The following is a 25,401-nucleotide window of genomic DNA, read 5'->3' on the forward strand; positions in this document are numbered from 1 at the left end:
TTTGGTGATATTATTTTTATTTTAACTGTTTATTAATAAACAACTACATTGTTTTGTGACTCTGCTCCAGCTTGATGGGTAAATGTTAGAGATGTGCCGATCAGGTTTTTTCCTGCCGATACCAATCACCCATGAGGGCCGATCACCGATACCGATCACCAATACCGATCACATAATTATTATTATTTATTTTTTATCATAAACACTACCGGTTACATTATGTGGAAAAAGGAACCATGACTTTACCTTAATTTAGACAAAAACTTGTTTTTAATAACTTTTTTCAAGAAGAAAACTAAAACAGGCATTGTGCAAATTGTACTGCTATTGATAATACTATCTTTAACAGACTGATAAAATGTGAAGGCTCTGAAGAGGCTAAATAATACAAAGAGCCAAAATAAAACCTCTCAACATTGCCAAAAGATTCAGGTATAAAACTTAACATTCAAAGGCAAAAACAGGTTCCATTACAATAAACAATCCAGAGTTACTGAATGAAAACTTCCTGATAGCATGGCGGCTAGCTGATTACTGCTAGTTCTGAGTGGCTTTCTGACTGAGCGGAGTAATTATGCAGATCAGGGAGGAGATCGATTATTTTTTTAGAGATCATCAGTCTCATGTTAGGACAACTAAAGTTTTAATACGTATGTAAAATTTATTTTTTTAAGTTATATGCTGCAGCTTTAAGCAGAGGTTCGGTGTGAGAGTCACTACCAGGTGGAGCAGAAGCGACGCCCCGTCTGTGAAATATTACTACCTGTAGCGTAGCAGCGGTTCAACAGCGAGAGCAGAACCAGCGTCTTACATCGCAGCTCGAAGACTTAAATAATTTTGCGGGTTATTTGTTTAGCTTTCTGACCGTCATGCTAATGACGGGTGAGTGTTTGTAGCTGTGCGCTGCTTTACCTGCTGTCTGATCCTCCGTATGTCTTTTTACTGCAGTGAGCCTCGATGTAGCCAAACTCCGTCAAGTATGGCATTGTTTTTATGTCGTATTAGCTTCGTTGTGTTGATGCATTTTCCGCATTTGTGCTTCAATTTTCCGCAGCAACACGCAGCAAACTTCCCCAGTCACTCAGTGCGTTATAGTTGCACATTGTTAGGATTTGTTGCTGCGCGTTTGCGCAGTGTGAAGGAAAGAGGAGACCAGCTGCATGAGATGATCGGTATCGGCAACAAGAGCCAATGATCGCCGATCATGCACTTTTTCATGAAAATCGGCCCGATTATGATCGGTGACCGATCGATCGGCACACCTCTAGTAAATGTAATTATATATGTCAACTAACATTAAGACAAATATTAATTACCTTACTGAGTGTGCATGGGGAACCGTACGCTGTGTTGGTTCTATAACCAGTACACTATTTAACATTTCAATGTGTTTCAGAACTTTTCTGATTTTATCATCTTTCTGACCGGCGCCTTCCTCACTCTTATCTCTGTGTGTTTCTGCAGTCGGACCCAAAGCTGACTGACGGCACCAGTCAGACCTGTTAGCCCAACTGGTCCTGTTTCCTGGTTCATTCAGAACCAGCTGAACTTCCTGGACCTTCATGGACAATAGACTGATGTTCTGACAGGAAGGAGTCGAATATGTCTGTTTTCTAAAATAAAATGTTATGTTGATGCCATGTTGTCGTTTTTAAGCTTGTGTAAACACATTTTTGTAAATATGTTAAAGATAATTATGAATGAATGATACCATCGTCTGCCAATAAAACTGTTTTATCACCAGTGAAGAAACTTTTAATGATGTCGAGCTATCAGAGCAAACATGTCCATGAATCAGCATCGATTCCTGACTCATTCAATATAAAACCAACTGAATGTGCATCTAGATCCACATTCAGTTGGTGGTTGAACCAAAACTCATAGAGTCAGTTACAGTTCAATCGTTGAGTCGTTTCAATGTCAGGCTTCAACGAGGATTCACCGTTTCTGCCAACGTTGCTTCTCTCATATTGTAGAGACATTCCTCACCTGAGTCCTCAGTTTGATCATATCCGACTCCACTTGATTGTTGGACTCGTTCAGATCTTTGATTTCTTCATCCAGCTGTTTAATTTCTTCATCGTTTTCTATTCCTGAAACACAAAGTTCCACCCAGATTAGGGATTCTGGCTCGGCTCCGGGTCGATTCGCTCAGAGGTTCTCGTCTCACCTTTGCTCGCTCTTTGTTTGATTGTCAGCATGTCCGCGCTGCTCATCCGGGCCTTCTTCATGGCCGAGGAGGTGCGGGGACAACCGGAGAGACTGGGATACAAACAGATGCTGAAAACATCTGGATCAGGCGGAGCAGCTGGAGGACAGGAGCCGTCTTTATTCCTAACTCACCTGCGGTGGGTCAGGAAGCTGCCGCTGACGTGTCCGGAGCCGTCGCAGCCTGGCGTCGGACATGTCATCCCGTCCGTCTTCCCAGCCTTCCAGACGAACTGCGAGCCGTTCATGTAGCTGTCTTTCTGCCTCTTGGCCGCCAGGGGGCAGCCTGATGCGCTGCGGTGGGAGGCGTACTTCCCCGTCACATGACCCTGTCCGTCGCAGCCGGGGACCGGACACCTGGGAGGAGCAGCAAACAGGAAGCAGCATTCTGTCTTTCAGCTGGAAAAAGCTGCCCCCTGCAGGCCGGAGGCCAACTCGACACCTCACACTCTGACATTCAGACGCTTACTTGATGGGCTCCTGCTCGTCCTTCTCCTCTTTGCTGTGGAGGATTTTCACGCCGCTCTTCTTGGCTCGAGGACAGCCGGAGAGACTGGAGGACAGGAAGAGGAAACGGCCGGAGTGAAAAACCTGCAGAGCAAACGCTGGTTCATGTGTTGTTCTCTGTACCTCCTGTGGGAGGCGTAGTTCCCCGTGATGTGTCCCGATCCGTCACAGCCCGGCGTGGGACACCTGGTTGGCAAACAGCGCCACCAACAGTCAGCCAGAGGAACTACAGCAGAGCTTATCAGTTTGATTTTAAGACTCACTTGAGTTCTTGCGAGTTGGACGACATCAAACCACGAATGTTCTTATCAGCGATCTGGCAGCTGGACAGACTGCAGCAGAAGGAGAAGAAGAAGAAGATCACTGCAGAGTCACTGAACACAACCACAACTTGTATTAAGAACTGGACCAGCAGGATCTACTCCACAAGATCCACTGGGAAAACACCAGTAAGATCCAACCAGTGGATCTTACAGCTGATCTGTGGTTCAGATTCTGTTGCTATGGAGCAGCCTGGGCCCGTGGCTAGCTGCTGCTAACCGGTCGGGTTATCGGTGGGTTGGTAGAGCAGCAGCCACAGTCAGTATCTAACCTGGCGCCTAGCGGAGACGCTGCAGCCTTACCTCATCAGCTCCTTCTTGCCCTCCTTGCAGGGCGGGAACTTGTGGTGCTTGGGGCTCGGCGCCGTCACCTCGGCCGGGTACCGCGGCTCATCCAGCAGCTCCTGGAACGGGTCCAGATCGTCACTCTGCTGCAGGGTGACAGATAAAACCAGAACAATGCTTTTCATTCATAAATGTGACACTTTCAAACTAAATATTTTATTAGAAAACAAAATATTTAGCTAGCAAGCTAAACATTTAGCTCTGAGTTAGCTATATATTAAGTTTATGGATTAAATATCTAACTTGTAAAATAAAGGCTTTGCTCTGAGGAGCTAAATGATTAGTTTGGAGTTAATTAAAAACAGACCCAGCTTATATTTTGGAAGTCTACCAGCACTTATCCGGGATGTGAATTTGATCTAAATATTTACTTCTGAGTTTAGCTTGATAAATACGTAGCTGATATATTAGTTTGAAACTGTAACATTTATGAATGAAATAAGGTGAAAATATGATGTTTTTCCTCTTACTGAAAGCTAAATTATTGCTGCTAGCTTTAGACACGGTGCCCATGAGAACCCGAAGGGATCAATCAGGAGCTGAAGGTTGGTGCAGCAGCTGACATTTCTGTGAACTCTGAACATGGAGGAGTTTGTTCCTGCAGACCCGATGGTGCAGTCCCACCTCTGCCCTCAGGGGGCAGTCTGAGTCGGTGTACCTCTCTGAGCTCCGGCTCGTCTCCAGGCCGCTTGGTGAAATCCACCGGCAGCTCCCAGCAGTCGGCGTCCAGCTGGAAGCAGCGGCTGCTGAGCAGAGCCTGGCGCTGCGGCGACATGGGCTGCAGCGGGGTCAGCACCGCGCCGCCGCCCTCCGGCCCGCCGGGCGCACCGGACGGCTCCGCCGGCCCGTCGTCCTCCGTCCCCAGGCTCTGGGGGACAGAATCATTAAAACCCATTACAGCCGCAGCCTTCTGAACCAGAACCACTCTTTATGGTCATCCAGCAGGAAAAAAAAAACACCCCAAAGCACAAACAACTTAAGACAGGTAGACAGCGCCGCCGCAGCCAGGGCCTCACCTGGGCCAGCAGCTCGTGGGGCTTCGCGCCCAGGGCGTTGGGCAGCTCCCGGCAACGGGTGGACAGGTTGAGGATGGCGGTGGCGGCCATGTGGGCGGCCTCCATGTCGTGGGTGTAGTCAAAGCTGCTCTTGCTGCAGGTGCTGCTGGCGCTGCTTCCCCCCCCTCCGCCGCCGCCGCTCAGGCTGCTGCTGCTGCTGGGGGCGTAGCTGGTGGTGCTGCTGGCCGGGCTCGATGTCTTGCAGTACCGCTTCGCTGCAGCGCCGGAGACGGGAGAACAGACACGTGGCAGAGCTGGGAGCGGGAGGCGGAGCGCTCCGGATCCGATCCCAGGAGCACGGATCCACTGCAGTGGATCCACAGTGGATCCACTGGACCGGATCAACCGGACAGGATTCACTGAACTGGATCCAAAGGACCAGATCCATTGGACCGGATCCACTGCACTGGATCCACGGGAAAATTTAAAGCCCGTCGGTCATTTTGACAGGTTATAATTAACACCCCTGACTGGTGCACACGGGGAAACATTACAGACTTTATGCTAAGATTTAATCGCAGAGGCAACTGAAATCAATTAATTAAAAATCCTTTCTGAAAATCATCTCTGAACTAAATGTGTGTTGAAGAGTGATGGACCAGACGCTTTGGAGCGTCTGGTTAGGAAGCGGATTACAAACCTTTGGTAGAAACGGAGCGTTAAACTCAAGTCTCCATTCCAGACCAGAGAAAACCAAAGGGAACCCAACGTTGAGCTAATCCATTACAGTCTAAACAGAGGAGCCGGCAGATTATCTTGAGGACATAAATGATGGCGAAGTTATTAGACCGTAACATGCGCAGTGCGCTGCGGCTGCACAACCAATGCGGACGCGGCCCCGCCGCTGCNAGAAAAAAATGGGACTCGTTCACTGGTTAATGACTGGTGACTCGTTAACTGGTTAGGTAAGGTAATTTTATTTATGTAGCACATTTTCATCAACAAGGCAATTCAAAGTGCTTCACATGAATTAAAAGGAAATGCAAACAAAATAAACCAAAGGAAAAAGAAGAAAGGACACATTAGGGCAAATTGCAACATTCAGACAAAACAAAGGGGCAAAACAAAGTCATGAGTGAAGGCGGTGACGTCACAGGGCCATGAAACCACGTTGCTCAGCCTCCTGGCAGAGTCCGATAAGATGTTATCTAGGAATGTCCTTAGGAGCGCTCAGCTGCATGGATACAGGAGGGGGTGAGGAGGGAAGAGCATTATGGTTACATATCTTCAAGGAGATTAGAAATATGCAGCCCATCCAGGGCCACACAGGGAAAGCCAATTCAGAAACAGAATGTCTTAGGTCAGGAAGATTATAGATTTCAATCTTCTCTAAAGTCTCTCCGATACATCGGTTAATGACTGGTTAGTGACTCGTTAGGGACTTGTTAACTCAGATATGTCCAAAGTCCGGCCCGGGGGCCAAATGCGGCCCGTGGTCAAATTTCATCCGGCCCGCAGCCTCTGTCATAAAATCAATGACGTCTGGCCCGCACGTAGAATTAATACGTTGGGCAGCAGTACTGTTACCTGCATAGGGTGGAGCTTACACACTACACGCTGTTCCTCGTTTACCCACTAGAGGGCAGCAGCCCTGTGACTCGGACCATATGCAGCTGGAGCTCATGGACCTTACCAAGCTCTGCCCAGAAACGCCCCCTAAAATCCCACGTGGCTGCATGTCTCTCAAACAAGCAGTTCGGCACCAGCAGCTTTCTCTCGCCAACTTTTACCGACAGCTGGACAAGGACAGAGATTCGGTTTGGTAAGAAAATGCTAAGCTTGTTTGGGTCGACGTTAGGGTTCCCACCTGTCAGGTGGGGGGACTGTGTTACCCAGAAAGCAGTTGGGCGCAATATCCCAACACCGTGAGTGAAACAGTGACTGGGGCAGCCGACTATATAAAGTACTCGGGGACCATCTCTTTGTCATTACACATTAATACGGAACAAAGCGCGTTCCGTTTCAGTTCCATACGGCACGGTCCGTATTTTACGGGACGGGTTGCAACACTTTTCTACGTATTTGTGAGAAGACATTCTGGGTTGTGAACTTAAATAACTCTCACTTAAGAGACATCTTGCGCATCAACACCGCTGCCTTTGAGCCAGACCTGGCCCTTGTGCTGCAGTCCACATCTCAGTATCACATTAATGCAGACAAGTCATTTGTCATTTACAGTAAGTCTCTGGATACATTTTGTTTTTGTTTTTTAAGATCAAAATGAGTCATAAATTCACCTGAGTGAAGTTGGCCCCCCCACCTTCTTCAAATCAGACAAAATTGGTGTCAATCAACTCGGCTACGTTTGTGTTGATTTGTGCAGCAAAAATTTTCGTTTGTGCTGCTTTGGCTTTGAAGATATTAATGAAAGTGTAAAGGTCAAAAGGTCAACCAGCCCCCCCACTTTTATGAAATCAAACAAAATCGGTGTCAAACATTAGTGCTATGTTTGTGCTGGTTTGTGCTGCAAAACTTTTCGTTTGTGCCACTATCATTTTAAAGATATAAAGAAAGTTGGATTTCATAAAAGTTGGGGGGCTGATTGACCTTTACACTTTCATTAATATCTTCAAAGCCAAAGCAGCACAAACAAAAAATTTTGCTGCACAAATCAACACAAACATAGCCGAGTTGATTGACACCCATTTTGTCTGATTTGAAGAAGGTGGGGGGTTGGTTGACCTTGGATGACCTCTGGAAACATTTCTTTATATCTTTAAAATGATAGCGGCACAAACGAAAATTTTTGCTGCACAAACGTAGCACAAACATTTGACACCAGTTTTGTCTGATTTGAAGAAGAATAAGAAACTTTTAAAAATCTAATCAACATTTACTAATATGTCATATTTCAAATGAGCCCTGCACATGTTATGACTATTACTTGCTCCTTTTTCTGTTATTTAAAAATTCTGTAAATATTGAACTGCCATGGTTAGATATTTTTTATGTTTCAAATGTAATTTACACTCATGAGTACAATTACTTCTGTTTAACCGTTAGAAAAAAGTTAGTGTTAAAAAAGTGAAGTGATTATTCAATTGCATACGATATGCATGTTTCAAATGAACCTAAAGACATGCTTAAGATCGCTGAAATTAAAATAAAAAGCAAATGTGAAACACAGAATGGCTTCCTGAAATGTGTTTAAATATATTGCTGTTCTATGTAAAGGACGTCCGCCAAGGTCAGCCCCCCTACATTTTTAACGCACCAAATCTGGCCCCCTCTGCAAAAAGTTTGGACACCCCTGTGTTAACTGGTTAGTGACTTGTTAGTGTCTCCCCCCCAGGCGGCCTGCAGGGCTCTGGAACTGGCCCGGCAGAACCACATCCAGAAGCTGGTTCTCTACACTGACAGCAAATTCACCATCAACGGTGAGTCATCGTCCTGGACCTTGGGAGGTGGTGGGGCCAGGTGACCTCTGACCTCTGACCTCCTGCAGGTGTGACCAGTTGGGTGAAGACCTGGAAAGTGAACGGCTGGAGGCTGAAGTCTGGTGGTCCGATCACCAACAAAGAAGACTTCATGACGCTGGACCGGCTGAACTCTGAGCTGGACGTGGTCTGGGTAAATAACCGGGCCGAACCGGGCCGGGCCGCTGGGACAAAAAGCTGGGTGCTCCTAACTGTCCCTCTCCCTGCAGATGCACGTCCCGGGCCACGCGGGATTCACCGGGAACGAGATGGCGGACCGGCTGTCGAGGGAAGGAGCAGCCAAGGAGCCGCAATGAAAAGTTTCTGATATTTTCTGATTTCCTTTCTGTTCAGAGTGAAAATAGTTGAGTTTAAAGCTGTTCTCATCATTATCCAGCAGGGGGCACTGCTGCATTCTGAACCAATCATCACGTTAAACTGGGAGCTTACTGGTACCAGTTTGGCTAAGTATTGTTTTCCCTGTTTAGAGATGAAACTGAAGTAAGATATATTTGCTGCATAAATGGAACTGAAGCCTTTCAATCGAATCTGTGGGAATAATTAACTCACCATTCGGAGACGGGAGGATTATTGATTCTGCTGCTGTTTCTGTTGTCTGATAAAACATAAGAGAGTTTCTCTAACTGTTGATTAAAATGTTTAAAAAGGCTAAAGAAGTGTGTCTTTATTCCCTGAAGGATTAGAGCAGTGGTGCCCAAAGTCGTCCTGGAGGCCCGTCCTGCGTGTTTTAGTTCCTCCCTGGTTTAACGCACCATTTGAAGAACATTGACCTGCTGAAAAGGTTTTTACTACCACCAGGGAGAAAAGGAAAACATGCAGGATGCCGAGGACTGACTTTGGGCAGCCCTGGATTAATGTTGGTTAAATATAATCCCTGGTTCTGATTGGCTGATGAAGATTAAAAGATTTGTTAATTTTCTAGTTTAACTAGCAGCAAGGATCATAACTATACATACCGCTGGCAGATTAAGCATGGAGGTATGCTGACTGGACGAAGAAGTTTGTTTCTGTCAGTCTGTTTTGAAATAACTTTTATATTTTGTAAATCTGTTTCTGTCTGAACTCTGACCTCGCTCAGTTTGGCTCTGAAAACTCTGGCAGCAGCAGGCTGAGGCAGAGCCTCCCCTGACCTCTGACCTCTGCCTCCTGGCCAAGCGGGTCACCGCGATCCTGCCAGCGGCGGCACACGCTGCGGGGTCAAAGGTCAATGCTTCCGCAGCTCATTAGCTCTGCAGCTGGAGGGAAGCAAAGCGGTAGAATCAAACCTGCTTTGCTTCAGAACCTTCTGAGAAAATAAACTTTGCATATTGGGTCAGAGGAACTGGGTCAGAGTGGACCGGAGGAACCGGACTGGAGTTCTGCAGAACTTCCCACCTCATGTGCAAAGCCAGGAGAGATGGAGGTCCACTCTGCAGTTCTGAGCAGCTCCGTTTGGACTGGACTCCCTCAGCAGGACCAGAACCTCCAGATCTCAGCATGATGTCAAGACGGGTCTGTTTCCATGACAACAGGGACCAAGACGGAGCTGGGAAAGAGAAGATCTTAATCTGACACTATGACAGGATCCAGCAGGTCAGCACCATGGCCAGTTCTCCCAGTTTGAGGCTGGTTTTGGCCCAGATCAGCCCAGTCCTCCCTGCAGCAGCCTCAGTGGGAGGAACAGCAGCATGTTGGGATGCAGCGCAGCTCTCTGGGCGTCAGCCTGCTGCAGACCTGAGCTGCATACTAACAGGCAGCTGCAGGAAACACCCAGCAGCTGCTCTGCTCCAAACGCTGAGTGTTATTATTGAAATATCGTGCTTAAATGTTGGAATCACTAATTATTATTGTTATCATTGAAATGTTCTGGTTCTATTGGGTTTTATTTGACATATTTAGATTGTATTCTTTATTAATATCAAAATAAAAACCAGCTCGTGTTTCTTTCCAGAACCGGAAGGAGAAAATTTGGCTGATGAATTATTGCTGCTGGTTTTGTCCCCCTGGTGGCCGGCAGCGGTACTGCAGCGTGTTCTGTTGACCTGTAACCTTCAGCGGTGTTTACCTGAGGAACAGGTGACGAGGAAAGGGGGCGGTGCCAGCAAAGACCTTCATCATAAGCTCCTCTTCCTCCCCTCTGATTGGTGATTCATCACTTCTGTGTGCCTGGTAGTAAATAAGTAAATACAAATATATAAATTAGTCCATGATAAATTAAGATTAAATAACTATTGTACAGATTAACTTGGTGGTCATATTCTGAGTTTACTGACATGATGTCAGGGTTGAAGACATAAATTGGAAAAAAGTCAGTTTTACTATTGGCTGTAGCAAAACAGCCAATAGTGGAGCTCACCATATTTCAAATCCTCTTCTGATTGGTCGATCACCCGCCATGATGACTCCTGCTCCTGTATCAGAAGCTGCAGGAACATCTGAAAGGCAAGCATGGACTGAAGCACAGCACTGAGCCAATACTCAAGAATCTCCAAAAAGAAAAATCCTGACATGGCCTAGTTAAAGCCCAGAAACTCCTCATTTCACTTAGATGAGTCAAACTACCAGAGGAGCAAAAAACTGGACTCCAGTCAAAACTACAAAAATTCCCAGGAAGTTCCACTAGCAGAGGGGTGTGCTAACTTTGTCCCTGTCTGCAGAGTTCTTTAGTTTCCCAGACAAATAAAAAAGATCAGAAACTTTAGAGAAACTCTAAATCAATACCAAAAGTTTCTGCAGGTCAAAGGTCACGGCTCCTCGCCCATACAAGGAGCCGGGAGCCTGGGGGGTATGGTCCAACGACTTTCTCTGGCTGAGCGGGTGGACGCTGCAGGCTGCAGGACCTGAACACCTACACAGCAGCAGGCTGCTGGTTCTGGTCCAACTGGGTCGGAACCGTCTGAGATCAGATGATAGTGAAGAAGATGATGAAGAGGAAGACATCTAAACTAAACTTTTCTTCACTTTCAGGAAAAGAAAACTTTCCTCTATTCAGCTCAGAATAACTTCAGGATAAAAACGGAATAAATTCAGGATAACGTGTTAAAAAGTAATCACCTCCCTGTTACATAATAAATTAACTGTTTGGATTCAGCTCTGGCCGTTTCTTCAGTGAACAGGCCTGATGAAACATCGTTAGCTTAAAGTGTAGCTAACCTTCGTGACCCAGAGAGGTCACTTCCTCAAAGTGGGTGGGGCTATGACACGCTTAGGGGCGTGACCAAGTGTGGGGATTAGTGGAGAGGGTTAAGTGGGGGTGTGGTCAGGACTAGGGCTTTTCTTTTTAACAGAAAAAGAAACTCTCGACCTGTAAAATAATTGATCAGATAATATTCCGTCACCTTAAATGAACACAGTTATTCAAAAGAAATTAATTCTGAGTGAGATACCAGCCAGTCACAGAAGAAGACGAAGAATAACCTATCGATCTTTTTTGTGTATTTTCTATTATAATTGTAGCACTACAGGCAGTTTATAGATGGTAGTTCGACAGGAAGGAGGCAGAGAGGACAGACAAAGGAACTGAGCTGCGCCCGCTACCGGCTTTTCTTCAAACAAAGATAACGGTTACGGCTAGCCCATAGGCTAGCGGTTAGCCTAGCGGCTAGGGCTAACTGTTAGACTAGCGGCTAGGGCTAATTGTTAGCCTAGCGGCTAGGGCTAACTGTTAGCCTAGCGGCTAGGGCTAACTGTTAGCCTAGCGGCTAGCCTAGTGGCTGGAATAGGATTCATCTGTTACTCAGTTACTCAAACAGTTAATAATTAGGCTGCCATAGGAGAAGAAAAATGGAGGTTAATTTTGCACTCATACTTTCAACATGTTAATTTATTTATAAATGTCAAAGTATTTAGTTAGCAAGCTAAATACTTGGGTTAACTGTGGTAACTAAATATTTAGAATTTCGGTGGTATACTGAACTTTTAGTTGACTAATTAAACGTTTTACAATAAATGAAACATTGTCATAAATAAAATATGACAGAAAAATTAATTTCTATTGTTTCTGTTATGATGAGTCAAATAACCCAGACTATTTCTGTTCACTTTTGACTGAGTAACTTTATAAACGTCACACACACATCATCATTATCATGTTTGTGTTATTGATGGTTAAACATTCTTCAGTTATTAAAAACCTGCCTATTTGTGAAACCAGAACCAGTCCGGATCAGAACCTTCCGGTTCCGGAGGGGATTCAGCATCTGGAGCGTCGCTGAGGAAGAGGATGCTGCAGCCGAAGATCAGCGCGGAGTTTCTGCTCGGAGCTGAACAAAGAGAGGAGGCGACACGACTCACGGGGCGCGCGCTCACAGGACGCGTGCGCATTCACGGGGCGCGTTCACAGGATGCGCGCGCTGTAGTGAATGCAGGAGCAGCGAGGAGGAGGAGGAAGGCTGAATGCGCCTCCTGACTGCGCGCTGTCCTCGACACATAAAGACAGGAGAAGATCCGGAGACTGAGAGGTAAACGCTCCCTCCTCTTCCTCCTCCTCATCCTGCTCTTCCTCATCCTCCTCCTGCCCCTCCTCATCCTCCTGTTCCTCCTCATCTGCTGCATCCTCATCCCCCCCAGTGAAGGCATGGCCCAGCGTCACAAAGGATCCGGACCGGAGCGGAGACCTTGACAGAAAGAGGCTGCAGACTCCAGAGGAAGAAGAGAGGAGGAAGAGCTTGTAGGTTTCCATGGCGCCGCTCTGTGCTCCTGCAGCAGTCTGTGTCCAGGTGTCTCCAGGTGTCTCTCCTCTTTGTTCTGTTCTGCTGGGATTATTTCCTGATAATCCCAGGAATATTCCAGGTTCATCCTGAGCTGATGCCAGTGGTTTTCCAGGTGTTTTCCGTTGGGAATGTTGAGCTGATCCGGCCGTTTTCCTGGAGTTTTCCAAGAGATCCGGGTTTTCCGGAATTATTCGTTCATGGCACTCTGCTGCTCCGGTCATTCATACTTGGAGTCCCATCTGCAGGTCAGCAGAGTCTGTTTTGGCAATTCCCAACGTTTCTTCTGGTCCCTGAATGCCTCGCGGTCCTGCCAGTTGTCATGGCGATCCTGTTGGGAAGCTGGGATGCTGCCAGATGAAGTCCCGATGTCATTTAATCCAGATATTCCCTCAACTTCCTGCAGCTGATTCCCATCCGGCCCGGTTTCCATGGAAACAGCAATCCTCTGTCAGGAAAATCTGAGAGAAATGTTCCGGTTCTGTGCTGATCTGGATCAGTACTGGGTCAGGTTTGGGTCTCACACCAGAGGCATCTTCCGGAATCTGGTTCCACAAAACTTTCAGAGTTTCCACAGTCGTCTGGAGGTCATTCCTGATGTTTGGAGGGAAGTTAGTGTTTCTGGTTCTGGACCAGAATGTTCTGTATGTCTGGTTTCTGGGGTTCCTGATCCGAATGTTTCCGGTTCCAGATGGACCAGTGGTCTGGTCCGCCTGGTTCTGGGTCAGTCTAGTCAGGTTCTGGTTATTGACTCAGAGATCTCTGCAGAATTCCTCGATGGCAGAAACAGGAAGTGATGCAGGAGAACTTTCTGTGCTGGAGAGCCTTCCAGATGTTTTTCTGGAACATCAAGAACAGATTTGGCTGTCAGCATCCAGACCGGACCAGACTGGAGTCTGATTGGTTGGATCTGTGATGGCGGTGAACGTTTGAACCAGTTCAGATTGTCGGATCCGTTTCTCCAACCACCAGAAAGTGGTCCAGGTGCAGGGTTTCCCCCAGTGCATCATAAGCCTGGCGGCCCGCCATGCTTTACTAGCCCCCCCACCAGGCCAAGCGTTGCTCGTTTTTGTTTTTAGGAAAATAACTATTTAATATTATTATACTTGTTTTTTTGTTATCTGTATTGAAAGCGTCTCTGTTGCTCTGAGCGTTTCACTGGTGGAGCAAATTTATTCCTAAAAGATGGTTTATAGTTGATGCACTGAAAGCGGGCAGAGCGGACCAATCACACGCTGGAGCAGCTGGATGTCTGAAGTTTAACTCGGCACAGATCGCCTCCTTTCACTCAAACTGGACACAGACTGACCAGATATTTACATCAGCCACTGTGAGGGATTATGATTCTTTAGAGAACTCCACATCAAGGTAAGAGTTTAAACCCGCTGCGTTAGCTCTGGTTGAGCAGCTCCATGTGAACCGCAGGAATAACTTGTCGTCGCTTTCAGAGGAGCGTTGAGAATGATTTATATTTGGGAACAAAACATTATGTGCAGCGTTTACATCTCAACTCGCTGTCCACCGTGTGGCGCTGTGTCCCGGTTGGCCGCAGCGTTAGCGGTTTAACTTGTGGAGTTTTCGCGCTGACCTCGTAGTCACGCATCACAGTGGTTTTATTTTGTTTTATCATTATTTTTCCGGCTACACGATGCATCAAACCATACCAAATGCTTTGTCCACTTAGCTAGAGTTAATGAGCGAGGACATCAGGAAAACTCGTCCCATAAACTTGAGCAACCAAAACAGTTTCTGTGATTCTTATTAAAACTCAACAGACAGAAATGTTAGAGCTGCTAGAGCCACATAAATTCAATCTCCTGTTTGTCCCTCTGTATTCAGCAGAGATGAGCAGTGCAGTAGATTAACTCATCCTGCAGGGCCGGTCCAAGGCTGCATGAGGCCTGGGGCAGAATCTGACTGAGGGGCCCCATCAGCACCTCTAACAGCTTCTGAGTTGGATTTAATCTGGGAGAGGAGGAGGAGTTTAACTGGCCAACCGAAAAACAGTCAGTTATAATCCAGATTACTAATTTATATTTGGGAACAAACAGCTCAAACTCAAAGATTTAACTCACAGTATCAGAGTGTTGCTATGGTAACAAAACAATCTAACTTTGAACTTTTACAAAGTAAACTTACCAGCTCTTTAAAATCTTATATTTAAACCTGAAACGATTTAAAGTCCTTTAATCTGTTTATGCTGAAACCATTAAATCAAACTTAGCAGCATTGATCATCTCAATAAATAAATATTACATTTATGTATCTGTATTAAAATATTAGCATTTGTGGCCCCTGAAGCCCTGGGGGCCCGACGGAGCCGCTGACTTGATTTGGATTAAACAAGTGCAAATAATTGATGTTCATTTTAATTGTATGTTTTGATTTGTTGTTTTTCAGACTAGCTGTGGGTTTAAATATGGTTCCACTGGAGATGTTTTCCTGTAACATATAATTACCAAGTAATATTTTTACATTTCCTGTCAACATCTTTTACTACAAAAACACGGCGGAGCGCCCGCCGGGCCCACAGGTTTACTGGGGGAACCTGAGGTATCGGACCCACTTCAAATTTTCCCTATCTGATCTCCATGACGACCAATCCAGACCAGCAACAATCTGGAGGAGGAGAACCAGACTCAGTCCAGACTGGATCTGGTGGGCCAATAGAGGCTGCAGTTTGTCCTGTAGCCCAGCAGATGGCGATGAAGAGCTGGCAGCTATAAAGAAGAAGAACTTTGATCCATTTGTTGTTAAAATGCTGGAAACAGGGAGTCTGATGGTAGCTTGTAGCTTCATCTTCCTCCTCTTTCTTCTTCTACACCAGTCTGGTGACTCTTCCTCTTCATTTCTTTATTTGGCGCCCTCCAGTGGCTGGGAGGGCGGCGCACCGAGGAGGAACATTTCCTTTGCAGAGTTCAAACTGGCAGCTCTGCCTGATGGAGTGTGACTCTGTGCGTGCATGTGTGTGTGTGCGTGTGTGTGACATGCCTGATGAAGTGTGTGTGCAGCAGAGCGCTGCATCATGTCGTAGCAGACAGTCGGAGCGTTGGACTGAATATTAATCAGCAGGAAGCTGCAGCTAACACACACAGAGTTCTGGGAGGAATCCCTGGTGGTTCTACCAGGATCTGGACCTGTGTCGGTCACATCTTCTAGCCTGACTGCTCAGGGTTCTGCTGGACCAGAACGCCGAGACTTCTGGGACCCAGAACGGTTCATCAGACGACACAAACATCCTAAAGTCCTTTGATCCTTCTTGCTTCCCAGAACCAGCAGGTTCTGTTCAGGTTCCCAGAATTTGGGGCAGTGTTGGTTGATTCTGATAGGTTGGCTCATCATATTTGTTTTTCTGGTTCTGGTCATAATGTTCTGCCAGTTTATTCAAGCTCAACATAGAGCTAATGAGGAGAGCTGCAGGGTTCTGGTTCTGGCCCTGGACCCGGGTGGTCGGGTTAAATGAAGCAGAACCGCTGAGTCATGTCTGCAGGTGGACTCTCCTCGCTCTGCTGCAGATCATCTTAATGTTTCTGATGTTTGACTGACCTCTAGTGATCCTTGACCTCTGGTGACCCCTGACCTCTGGTGACCTGCCGAATGTCTCGTTATGGGGGGTTTCCTGAACCCCCCATAACGAGACATTATTATGTCTAACCCTAACCCTAACCCTAACCCTGAGCTGGCCTGAGTCTGGCCAGCTCAGGGTTCTGGATCTCTGAAGGCAGCCATCTTGTCTCCTCAGGACATGGCTCTGGAGGACGGAGTGTGACGCATCGCTGGGCGTGAAGAGTCCTCAGCATCAGGACCAGCAGCAGAAAGCGGACGGCCCACCGCAGCTACAGCCAGGTAGAACCAGGGCTGGTTCAGCGTGGAGCGTCAGCCGGGTCACGTGATCAACACTTTCTGTTGTATTTTTCAGATGGAGCCTAATGTGGCTGAGAAACGCCATCGTACCCGGTCCAAAGGAGTTCGAGGTACGACAACCGACTGATCAATCTGGATAATATCCAAACCTAGACCCTAACACCATGATCTGCCTCCAGTCCAACCAGTACCAGTACCAGACCCAGTAAAGATCCATTACCAGTCCCAGTACCACTCCCAGTAAAGACTAAGTACCAGACTTTAACTTAAAAAGAACTTGTTTGATTTTCCCTCACAGATTAAAATTTTTAAGGTAAATGTCTTCCTGTTATTTAGCTGCCACTTCCTGTTTCTGAGTTGGTACTTCCTGTTACTTAGCCGTTACTTCCTGTTANGCTGACTTAGTTTGGATTAGACAGAAGTGAAAATAATTGATATTAATTTTAATTGTATGTTTTGATTTGTTGTTTTTCAGACTAGCTGTGGGTTTAAATATGGTTCCACTGGAGATGTTTTCCTGTAACATATGATTACTCAGTAATATTTTTACATTTCCTGTCAACTTAACATCTTTTACTACAAAAACACGGCGGAGCGCCCGCCGGGCCCACAGGTTTACTGGGGGAACCTGCAAACAGACTGAAGAACAGTTTATAGCCGGTTAAATACTCTCTTGTATTATTTATCACCCAATTTCTTTATAATCTAAGTAACTTTATTGCATGGTTTCTATAATGTCAATAAAGATTATTATTATTATTAACAGGAAGTGACGTCTGTTCAAGCAGGAAGCAGTCCTCACCGTCGTATCCCTTCGGAGAGAGGTCCCGCCCCTGCAGGGCCTTGGAGGCGGGGCCTCTCTTGCCGTAGCCGGCCTGCTGGCCGTCGTAGCCGCCGTAGTCGTAGCTGGTCTTGGAGTATTTCTCCAGCTCCTTTGTGAGGTTGGAGCGCGGCGTGCTGGTGGGAACGTTGTTCTTGAAGCCATACTGAGGAATCTCCAGCTGTTTGACGAAACACATCGGCCTGAAACGGGAAGAAAACACGGAGCGTTGCTGATCCTGCCAGGAAAATGGAGAGCAAAGATTGGCCTGTCATGATAACTGAAGTTTCTGGGTGATAAATCGTCCCAGAAGTTATCACGACAAACGATAAAATTGTAGATATAAAGGTAATAACAGAATAATAATTCTTATTCTCAAAGATCAGTAAACTTTAAACTCTGTCTTGGAAAACATTTTAAATATCCAGAATAAATAAAACAAATAAAATGAATTATGAAGAAAATGACCCTACATAAAAACACCAAAGCTGCTGAACGAAGAGTTTACCGTCTGGTTTTTGGTAGAAAAACGATAAATCATGATTGACTATGTGATGAACTGAGTTATTGATCCTCCCTCCCGGAAAGGGGGCGGTACCTGAGGACTCTGTCTGACGTCTGATTGGTCTTGGCGCCGGCGTCGGCAGCGAAGGTTTTCTCGTGGACCTTGGCCATCTTCTCTGCAGCAGCGATGGGACAGCCGGACAGACTGACGGAGGGACAGACGGAGGTTAGACTGCAGGACAGGAAGCTGGACGCTTCAGACAGGAACTGGTTCTAATGGTCTAACTGGACCCCTCCTGGTCAGGTTGGTTCGCTCCCTGTGGATGAACAGTTTAAACTTCCGACATCCTGGAATAAAGGGATTAGATAATCCCACCAAGCCAACATGGCGAACAGAAGCCGGCAGTTAGTGATGCATCATCAGACAGGTGAGGCGGACTCACCTGCGGTGGGAGTTCCTGTTGCTATTGACATGCCCCCGTCCAGAGCAGCCAGGAGTCGGACACTTTAACACATTTTCATACATGGCAAGGACTTGAACAGACAGGAGAGGTGAGAGAGACAGCGAGGGTTAGGAGCAGACAGGAGACTCAGTACGGACCGCCGGGCATGCTCAGATCACACCAAGATGGCCGACCAGGCGCCACGACCACAAACACCATGAGCCACACTGGGAGATATTTACTGACCATCAGTAGATATCTGTTCTGGTGATGAACCGCTTAATCCGGAATAATCTGACCCTCAACCACTTAACCCGGAATAATCTGATCCTCAGCCGCTTAACCCGGAATAATCTGATCTCGAACCGCTTAGTCCAAATTAATCTGATCTCGAACTGTTTAATCGGGAATAATCTGTCTGACTACTGTTCGGGAAAACAGAAGGTGATCCAGAAAAACCAGAATCTCTTGGCTGTAGCTTAAATTTTATAGCTCTATTTTTTTTCTTTAAATAATTTCCAAATGACCGAAAATACTGTCAAAAAATTCCTTTCATTTCAATCTTGTCTTGATTCAAATCCACATAAACAGAATCTGTGAAATCGCTCGTCAAACAAGATGGCTGCCCCGAGCACATTGACATCATTCGTAACTATGGAAACCCAAGGAGTGCAATGGTGGGAAATAATTCAGATTTTCCTTATATTAAATCTTCAAAAACAATAAAGTCGATTTATGGTCCAGCCCTACATCTACTCCAGAACCGTCTGATCCAGAACTGTACTCTGTAAATAGTCTGGTTCTGGTCTGGAAGCTTTTGGATTTTTCCGGGAATCAGTCGTAGTGTCTCTGAACGTTCCCATTTCTACATCTGGAAATCTGGAAGCAGATATCTGGAGTTTTCTATAGTGGGACATAAGACGTCTGACCCGGTCCGATGCTCCAGATCTGGGAGTCCAGAACCTGAGAGTTTCCCAGAAAGGAAGATCGGCATGAAGCTGCCAGGTCCGTTAAGGAATCTCAATCTGAAATATTCCCAATAGAACGGAGGGAATCTAGGAGGAATTAGAAATGTTCTGCTGAACTGGACTGGTGAGGCAGTTAGCAGTGAGTTAATCCAGAACCAGCAGAACCGGAACCAGGAGATTGCTGAGGAAATGCAGCGTTGAGAAACCAAGGAGAATCTAAGTGTTCCGGAGCTCCCAGTAGAAAGACGGTTCACACGGTTCCATGTTCGTCATGCAGGGGCAGATTAGCTGATGATGGGAAGTCAGCACAAACACGACACATTAATCCAGATATAATCTAGATTTAATGTCCAGCCGACATCTCAGATTTGCTCCTGATTCATGCTGATATTTTCTGATGGATGAAACATCAACCAGCCGTGAGCAACAGGAACAGAGATGATGGTTCCTTACACACGGCGATCTGAATCCTCAAAGTCAAAAGTTAGCAGCAATAATCTGGATTATTTATTAGGTAGCATGCTAAATTTTAGCTCCATGCTAAATATGTAGTGCTTAGCTAGCTAAATGTCCAGTTAGCTTAAAACTAAAGCTAAATATTTAGCACCAAGCAAAATATTTAGCTAGCTACAAACTAAATATTTATCTTGAAACTTAATATTTACTTTGGAGCTAAGTTTTTAGTTTGTTGACGAAAACTAAATAAATCTTCAGTTTAAAAATGAATATTTAGCTCGGAAACTAAACATTTAGTTTGAAACAGTGACATTTATAAATGACTGAATAACAGGGTGATGATTGAAACCTGAAACCCTGATTTGGGTAAATAATCCAGATTATTGCTGCTAACTTTTGAGTCTCAGTTTTCAAACGGCCACCTGTGCTTCCAGACTCCAGAAGGTTTCTTGCTAGCTGCTCTGGAACGGATTCCTGATTTAAACCTTCTCCTGTTTCCTAACAGCCTGAAAACACAACAAGCACTGATGGTTCATGCAGAAGCCAGACGATGGATCACCAACATGCCAACACCTTTGGACCTGCACAGAATCATCCGACGGCTCGGAACACCTCCAGGTTCTGAGCCCGTTCTGAACAAAGCTGCTGGGCCACAACGTGCGCAAGCATTCATGGTTGTGATTGGCACAGAGCAGAAATCATCTGATTGGCTGGGTAAGGACCGGTGGGCGGAGCAACAGTAGCATCTTACTACTGCTGATTCTTCTGGCGAGCTAACTGGACTTTAGTTCAAATTAGGAAGGTCCGATTAAAACCTGAGCAGAATTCCTGAATGTGATCCCTCGGAGCCACCTGGAGAACCGGGTCCTGCCCACGATCTCTGTTCAGTTTTCCGCCAGGACCTCGGAATAAAGCCTCCAGCTGGAGCATCCAGGGACTTTCACCAGCAGATCCGTTTGGTTTCATCAATCAGATGATTTCTGACTCCGAGGAAACACCCAGCATTCCCACAGAAACACGTCAGGCGGATAAAAAGCAGCAGCACCTACTTTCAGGCGGGACCCGGTCTTTGTGAGGACACCCGGACAGGCTGCGGTGGTGCGGGTACAGACCCGTCACATGACCCGTGCCGTCGCAGCCCGGCGTCGGACACTTGCTCTCCTTCTTCTCTCCTCTGGAAGAATCTGGAAACAATCAGAAGCAGAAAGGTCCAGTGAAGATCGGTTTCCATGCGGAGCAGCCGTGTACCGGGCGGTAGCAGATATTCAAACGGCGGGCAGCTCTGGTTTGGGTTCTGGTTCTGTTGGACGGCATGGTGCCGGGTCGACACCTCTGAATGATTATGTTCTTCAAACCATCCAGGAATTGTTTCTGTCGCGCTCCAGGGAGCGTTAACCTGCCGCCATGTGGAGCAGTGTTTTCATGAACTGTTAGAGCTGGTTGGTCTCTGTGTCAAAGGTTTCCCAGCAGACAGGTGAGAACCTTACCTGGGTGACAGGTGAACTCTACCTGGTTCCACCCGCTGAAGGAGCCAGGTAGTCAAGCTGGCCACCATACTCTGCTCAGTCACTGTTTGTTTGCTGAAGATCAGCAGCAGTAACTCTGAAGCTGCGATCAGAACCCAAACACAGCTCTCCACAGTTTGGATCAGAACCGTCCTTGGGTCAGTCAGTGCAGGTGTCTCTACCTTTAGGGTAGCACGCCCTCTTCAGCCCGTCCGGGTGCATCCTGGACTTGCGTTCCTCAGCAGCGATGCTCAGCCTGGGGCTGTGCTGGTCCCGGCGGGGCATGGCGTGCTCAGGCACCACCCGGTCCCTCATCACCTTTGCCCTCTCAGACTCCAGGGCGATGGCCTTCTCCAGCAGCGACAGGTTTCCCTTGGCCATGTCGAACGTGTCATCAGAGCGGTCTGAGGCTACAGAGGTGGTGTCCTCGTCACCCTCCTGGCTGCAGCTGTAGCCTCTGGATGCTGGGCTCAGTTGCTCCTCCAGCTTCATCAGATTCAACATTTCAGAGTAGCTGCGCTCCAGCGGCCTGGCGTCTTCCTGAACTCCGGTTGGACAGCTGTCGTACCTGAGAGAGAAGCACAGGCAGGTTTCAGCAGGTCTAGATCAGGTTCCTCAGACAAAAACGCAGTGATCTGAGTCCTAAGCAAAGACTGGAGGGAAGGAGCTTCCTGTGGCTGAATGGTGTTTGGTGGAACACCTGAACCCATCAGCGATTGTTCAGGTAGAGAAGGCCCAACAGTGACTAGCTTTCCAACCACCAAACCACCGGGCAGGATATACATTTCATCCAGCAACTTCTTGGTCTTCCCTGGAGTCTGGTCTTAGTAAAACCTCCAAAGGGAGGCAGTCAGACCAAACACCTGAACCCCCTGAACTCCTTTCACAGGTGAGAAGCAGCGGTTCTGCTCCTAAGGCTGAGCCGAGCCGCTCTCCAGAGGAAGCTCATTTCTGCTTTTGGTTACTAGTTTTGGCTACAGGTTGATATTATGTGACGTAAACCTGATCATTTGTTTCGTTTCCTCTACATGACCTGGTCTTACCTGTTCAGGTGTTGCAGCACCTGCTGGTCCACTGCTTGTTGAACGTAGTTACTGTGCAGGAGGGGTCGGTCCGACGGAGGCGTCTCGCTCAGTTTTCGGGCCAGATCAAAGCACTGGTTCCTCAGACACTCCAGACTGCTGAGACATACCTCCTCCCCAGCTCCCTCCGTTTGACCCCTGACCCCCGGCCCGCGCCCATCATTCACCACAGCACTCTCTGGGTATCCGTCTTCAGGCAGCATGGCGCCGTGACCCTGAGCCAGGAGCTTCAAGGAGTCCACAGTCTCTCTGACCACATCGCTGTCCAGGTCCACGCTCAGGTCGCCCTGCCTGTCGTCTGGCTCGCTGCCGTCATCATCATCATCGTCGTCGTCTTCCTCCCCGGCGCTGTTGGACGAGTTGCTGTTCATCTCGGACTCAGTCATGGCCTGGTAGGCAGCGTCTTCTGCGATCTTACCGAGGTTGAGCAGCGACTTGGCCACCAGCTCGTCGTAGTTCTCGTACTCCTCTCTGGGGGCGTTTCCGACGGCGCAGCTGTTGTTGTTGTTGTCCTTCTGGATGGGGAGGAGCTTTGACTGTCCGCTGGGTTTGTACTGGTTCTCTGCAGGAAAGAAAAACACTTCAGTCTCAATACAACAGCAGGAAACCACCGACTACAAACAACGACGCAGTTTGATCCAAAGAGAAACAACTTCCTACTGATCGGCATGAGATTACATCAGAGATTACAGAACCAGAACGTGTGAAGGCAGCGGAGGTGCAGCCGGGTTCTGGAGCAGCGGGCTCGCCCTGTTCAGGTGCCGTTCACTCCAGAACCTCACCTTTCATTCACTACGAGATGAAGAGATTTAGATCAGAACCGGATCAGAACTCACCCTGAAGCAGAGTCCGCTCCCCTTCCTCCTCCTCTTCTTCATCCTCCAGCTCTTCCTCATCGTCACCATCATCTTCGTCTTCGTCCATCCCCTCCTCCTCTTCCTCCACTTGTTCTCCTCTTCCTCTCGTGTCTGTACTCTCCAATGCCATCCTCTCCTCTTCATCCTCTCCATGCTCCTCGTTGTCCTCGGAGAACTCTTCTTCCTCGTCTTCCTCTCCCTGCTCCTTCCTCTCCTGTCCTACCTCCATGGTTTCATAGCTCCTGAAGGCTCCGCCCCCCTGCTCTTCTTCCTCCTCTTCCTCTCCCAGGCAGGGAGCGATGAAGGGCCTCCTCTTCGCCGCCGGTTCCTGGGTCTGTTTGTCCAGAGTCCTCTTCTTCTTGGCCAGCGGACAGCCGTAGACACTGCAGGGACACAGAGGGAACATTTGGGAACATTCGGTAAGTTATGAACTGGATTCATCAGGAAACCATCAGCTGGAAGCGTTTCCCAGACAGGAACAGATCCGAGAACAACTCCTCCTGCTCCTCCTCATCCTCCAGGTGTCATCCAGCAGCTCTGGTCTCATTTATTTCACCAACAATATCTATAACCTCCACACACTGCAGTCAGAACCCTGGACCCGGATCAACAGGTGATGGGTTCTGGATCCTGAATGAGTTCCTGAGCTGGAAGTCCAGGTTCTGTGAGCCGAACCGTCAGCAGCAGCACAGTGGGGTCGGTACCAGAATCTCACTGAACCGCTGCTGTGGCTCCTGTTGCCATGGTTACCTGCAGCCTAATTAGAGCTGACGGGTTATTTTCCATCGCCACGGCGACACGTCTGCAGCAAAGTTTTAATGAAACCGGATCTGGAATGAAACTGAGTGGATTTAGCCGATCTGATTGGTTTTCACCCCGGGGCGGCGGGGGTGAGGAGGGGGGGGGGTTACCATGGAGACAGATCCTCTGCAGCTTCCAGACGGTGCTGTCACTATGGCGACATCATCCAGAAAAAACTGGGGGGGCAAAGATGGGGAATCGATTAAGAAAGAGTTACGGATGAAATCCAAATATTATAAAACCAGCGTGAAGCGTGACGAGGAGAGGCGAAAGCTCCTCACCTGAACCTGCATGATGAGGTTAGCGCTGGTTCGTTAGCCGCTAACGCTGCGGCCAACCGGGACACAGCGCCACACGGTGGACAGCGAGTTGAGATGTAAACGCTGCACATAATGTTTTGTTCCCAAATATAAATCATTCTCAACGCTCCTCTGAAAGCGACGACAAGTTATTCCTGCGGTTCACATGGAGCTGCTCAACCAGAGCTAACGCAGCGGGTTTAAACTCTTACCTTGATGTGGAGTTCTCTAAAGAATCATAATCCCTCACAGTGGCTGATGTAAATATCTGGTCAGTCTGTGTCCAGTTTGAGTGAAAGGAGGCGATCTGTGCCGAGTTAAACTTCAGACATCCAGCTGCTCCAGCGTGTGATTGGTCCGCTCTGCCCGCTTTCAGTGCATCAACTATAAACCATCTTTTAGGAATAAATTTGCTCCACCAGTGAAACGCTCAGAGCAACAGAGACGCTTTCAATACAGATAAATAAATAAATAAAATTAATAATAAAAGAGGTAGGACAAGAGGAAGATGGCGGAGGAGGTAGGAGCATAGACAGTTAGCTCACCAGAGTCGGGTTAAAAATGCCCACAACTAAACTGGAACTTGATAGATAAAACTAAGGCATGAGTTTGTTAAGCAAGAAATGAAACCGGAGAAACTATAAAAAGCAAAACGGAACCGAAGAGCTGCCTGTAACGGAAGAAATCTCTCAACACGAAGCTAGCGGACACGGAAAAGTCCCAACGGAGAAAGTGGAGGAACACGAGGACAGAGAAACGCTGCAAAATGGCGGACAGCAACTAGAAGTGATGTTAAAGCCCTTAAACAAGAGCTGTGCAAGGAGCTAGCCGCGTTCAAAGAAGAACTGAAGAAAGAAATGAAGGAAGAAATAACGAATCTTCGACAAGAAATAGACAGTAGGCTGTCCGAGAATATCGGGAGCTACAGGCACAGCAAGGCAGCATAAGCGAGGCACAGACGCGGATAGCGGAGGTGGAGGAGAGGAAGACGGAGGCTAAAGAGGTGCTAACGAAGATGGCGGAACAAACACGGCGAATGCAGGAAAAACTAACCGATCTCAAAGGGAGATCAAGGAGAAACAATATCCGAATCTTCGGTTTACCAGAAGATGTAGAAGGGAGATCCACAGTTACATTTCTGGAGCAACTTTTTAAAAAGGAGCTCGAACTTCCGGAGGGGATCGATCTCCAGATTCAAGGAGCTCACCGAGCCCTCAACCCAAAACCGAGGGTTGAGTATGA

At 47.4% G+C, this 25,401-nt stretch overlaps 2 protein-coding genes and 2 long non-coding RNA genes across 6 annotated transcripts in view; 2 read left to right on the top strand and 2 right to left on the bottom strand.

The window, feature by feature from the left end:
* Positions 1-25,401, bottom strand: part of LOC106935564 (myelin transcription factor 1-like protein) — a 49,803-nt gene that overhangs the window by 10,166 nt on the left and 14,236 nt on the right. Inside the window, exons 5-20 of the mRNA XM_015016093.1 lie at positions 23,039-23,442; positions 22,164-22,764; positions 21,303-21,688; positions 20,665-20,799; positions 18,192-18,282; positions 17,843-17,953; positions 17,227-17,447; positions 4,397-4,650; positions 4,039-4,248; positions 3,339-3,466; positions 2,979-3,047; positions 2,839-2,901; positions 2,678-2,761; positions 2,344-2,565; positions 2,171-2,262; positions 1,990-2,093 (exon numbers count right to left, since the gene is read on the bottom strand). Coding sequence (XP_014871579.1) covers positions 1,990-2,093; positions 2,171-2,262; positions 2,344-2,565; positions 2,678-2,761; positions 2,839-2,901; positions 2,979-3,047; positions 3,339-3,466; positions 4,039-4,248; positions 4,397-4,650; positions 17,227-17,447; positions 17,843-17,953; positions 18,192-18,282; positions 20,665-20,799; positions 21,303-21,688; positions 22,164-22,764; positions 23,039-23,442 — 3,175 coding nt within the window. The remainder of the gene's footprint in view (positions 1-1,989; positions 2,094-2,170; positions 2,263-2,343; positions 2,566-2,677; positions 2,762-2,838; positions 2,902-2,978; positions 3,048-3,338; positions 3,467-4,038; positions 4,249-4,396; positions 4,651-17,226; positions 17,448-17,842; positions 17,954-18,191; positions 18,283-20,664; positions 20,800-21,302; positions 21,689-22,163; positions 22,765-23,038; positions 23,443-25,401) is intronic.
* LOC106935550 (ribonuclease H1-like) lies at positions 7,695-8,525 on the top strand (the record flags this gene model as incomplete). Its single annotated transcript, XM_015016067.1, has 3 exons — positions 7,695-7,812; positions 7,881-8,005; positions 8,082-8,525. Coding segments are annotated over 3 exons (330 nt in total), but the record flags the coding sequence as incomplete, so codon positions are not given.
* Positions 9,003-11,030, bottom strand: LOC106935567 (uncharacterized). Its single transcript, XR_001421922.1, has 3 exons — positions 10,573-11,030; positions 10,208-10,286; positions 9,003-10,017 (listed from the first exon to the last, which is right to left on the bottom strand). It is a non-coding gene; the product is annotated as an uncharacterized LOC106935567 (long non-coding RNA).
* LOC106935566 (uncharacterized) lies at positions 11,830-16,811 on the top strand. Of its 3 annotated transcripts, none has more exons than XR_001421921.1 (4): positions 11,830-12,311; positions 12,421-12,579; positions 16,303-16,406; positions 16,480-16,811. It is a non-coding gene; the product is annotated as an uncharacterized LOC106935566 (long non-coding RNA). The 3 variants fall into 3 exon arrangements; XR_001421920.1 differs by having other exon boundaries at positions 11,851-12,311; positions 12,421-12,520; XR_001421919.1 differs by lacking the exon at positions 12,421-12,579 and having other exon boundaries at positions 11,975-12,311.

Source organism: Poecilia latipinna, unplaced genomic scaffold, assembly GCF_001443285.1.
Source record: "Poecilia latipinna isolate Pla-1442-1.1 unplaced genomic scaffold, P_latipinna-1.0 Scaffold1979, whole genome shotgun sequence".
Lineage (NCBI taxonomy): Eukaryota > Metazoa > Chordata > Actinopteri > Cyprinodontiformes > Poeciliidae > Poecilia > Poecilia latipinna.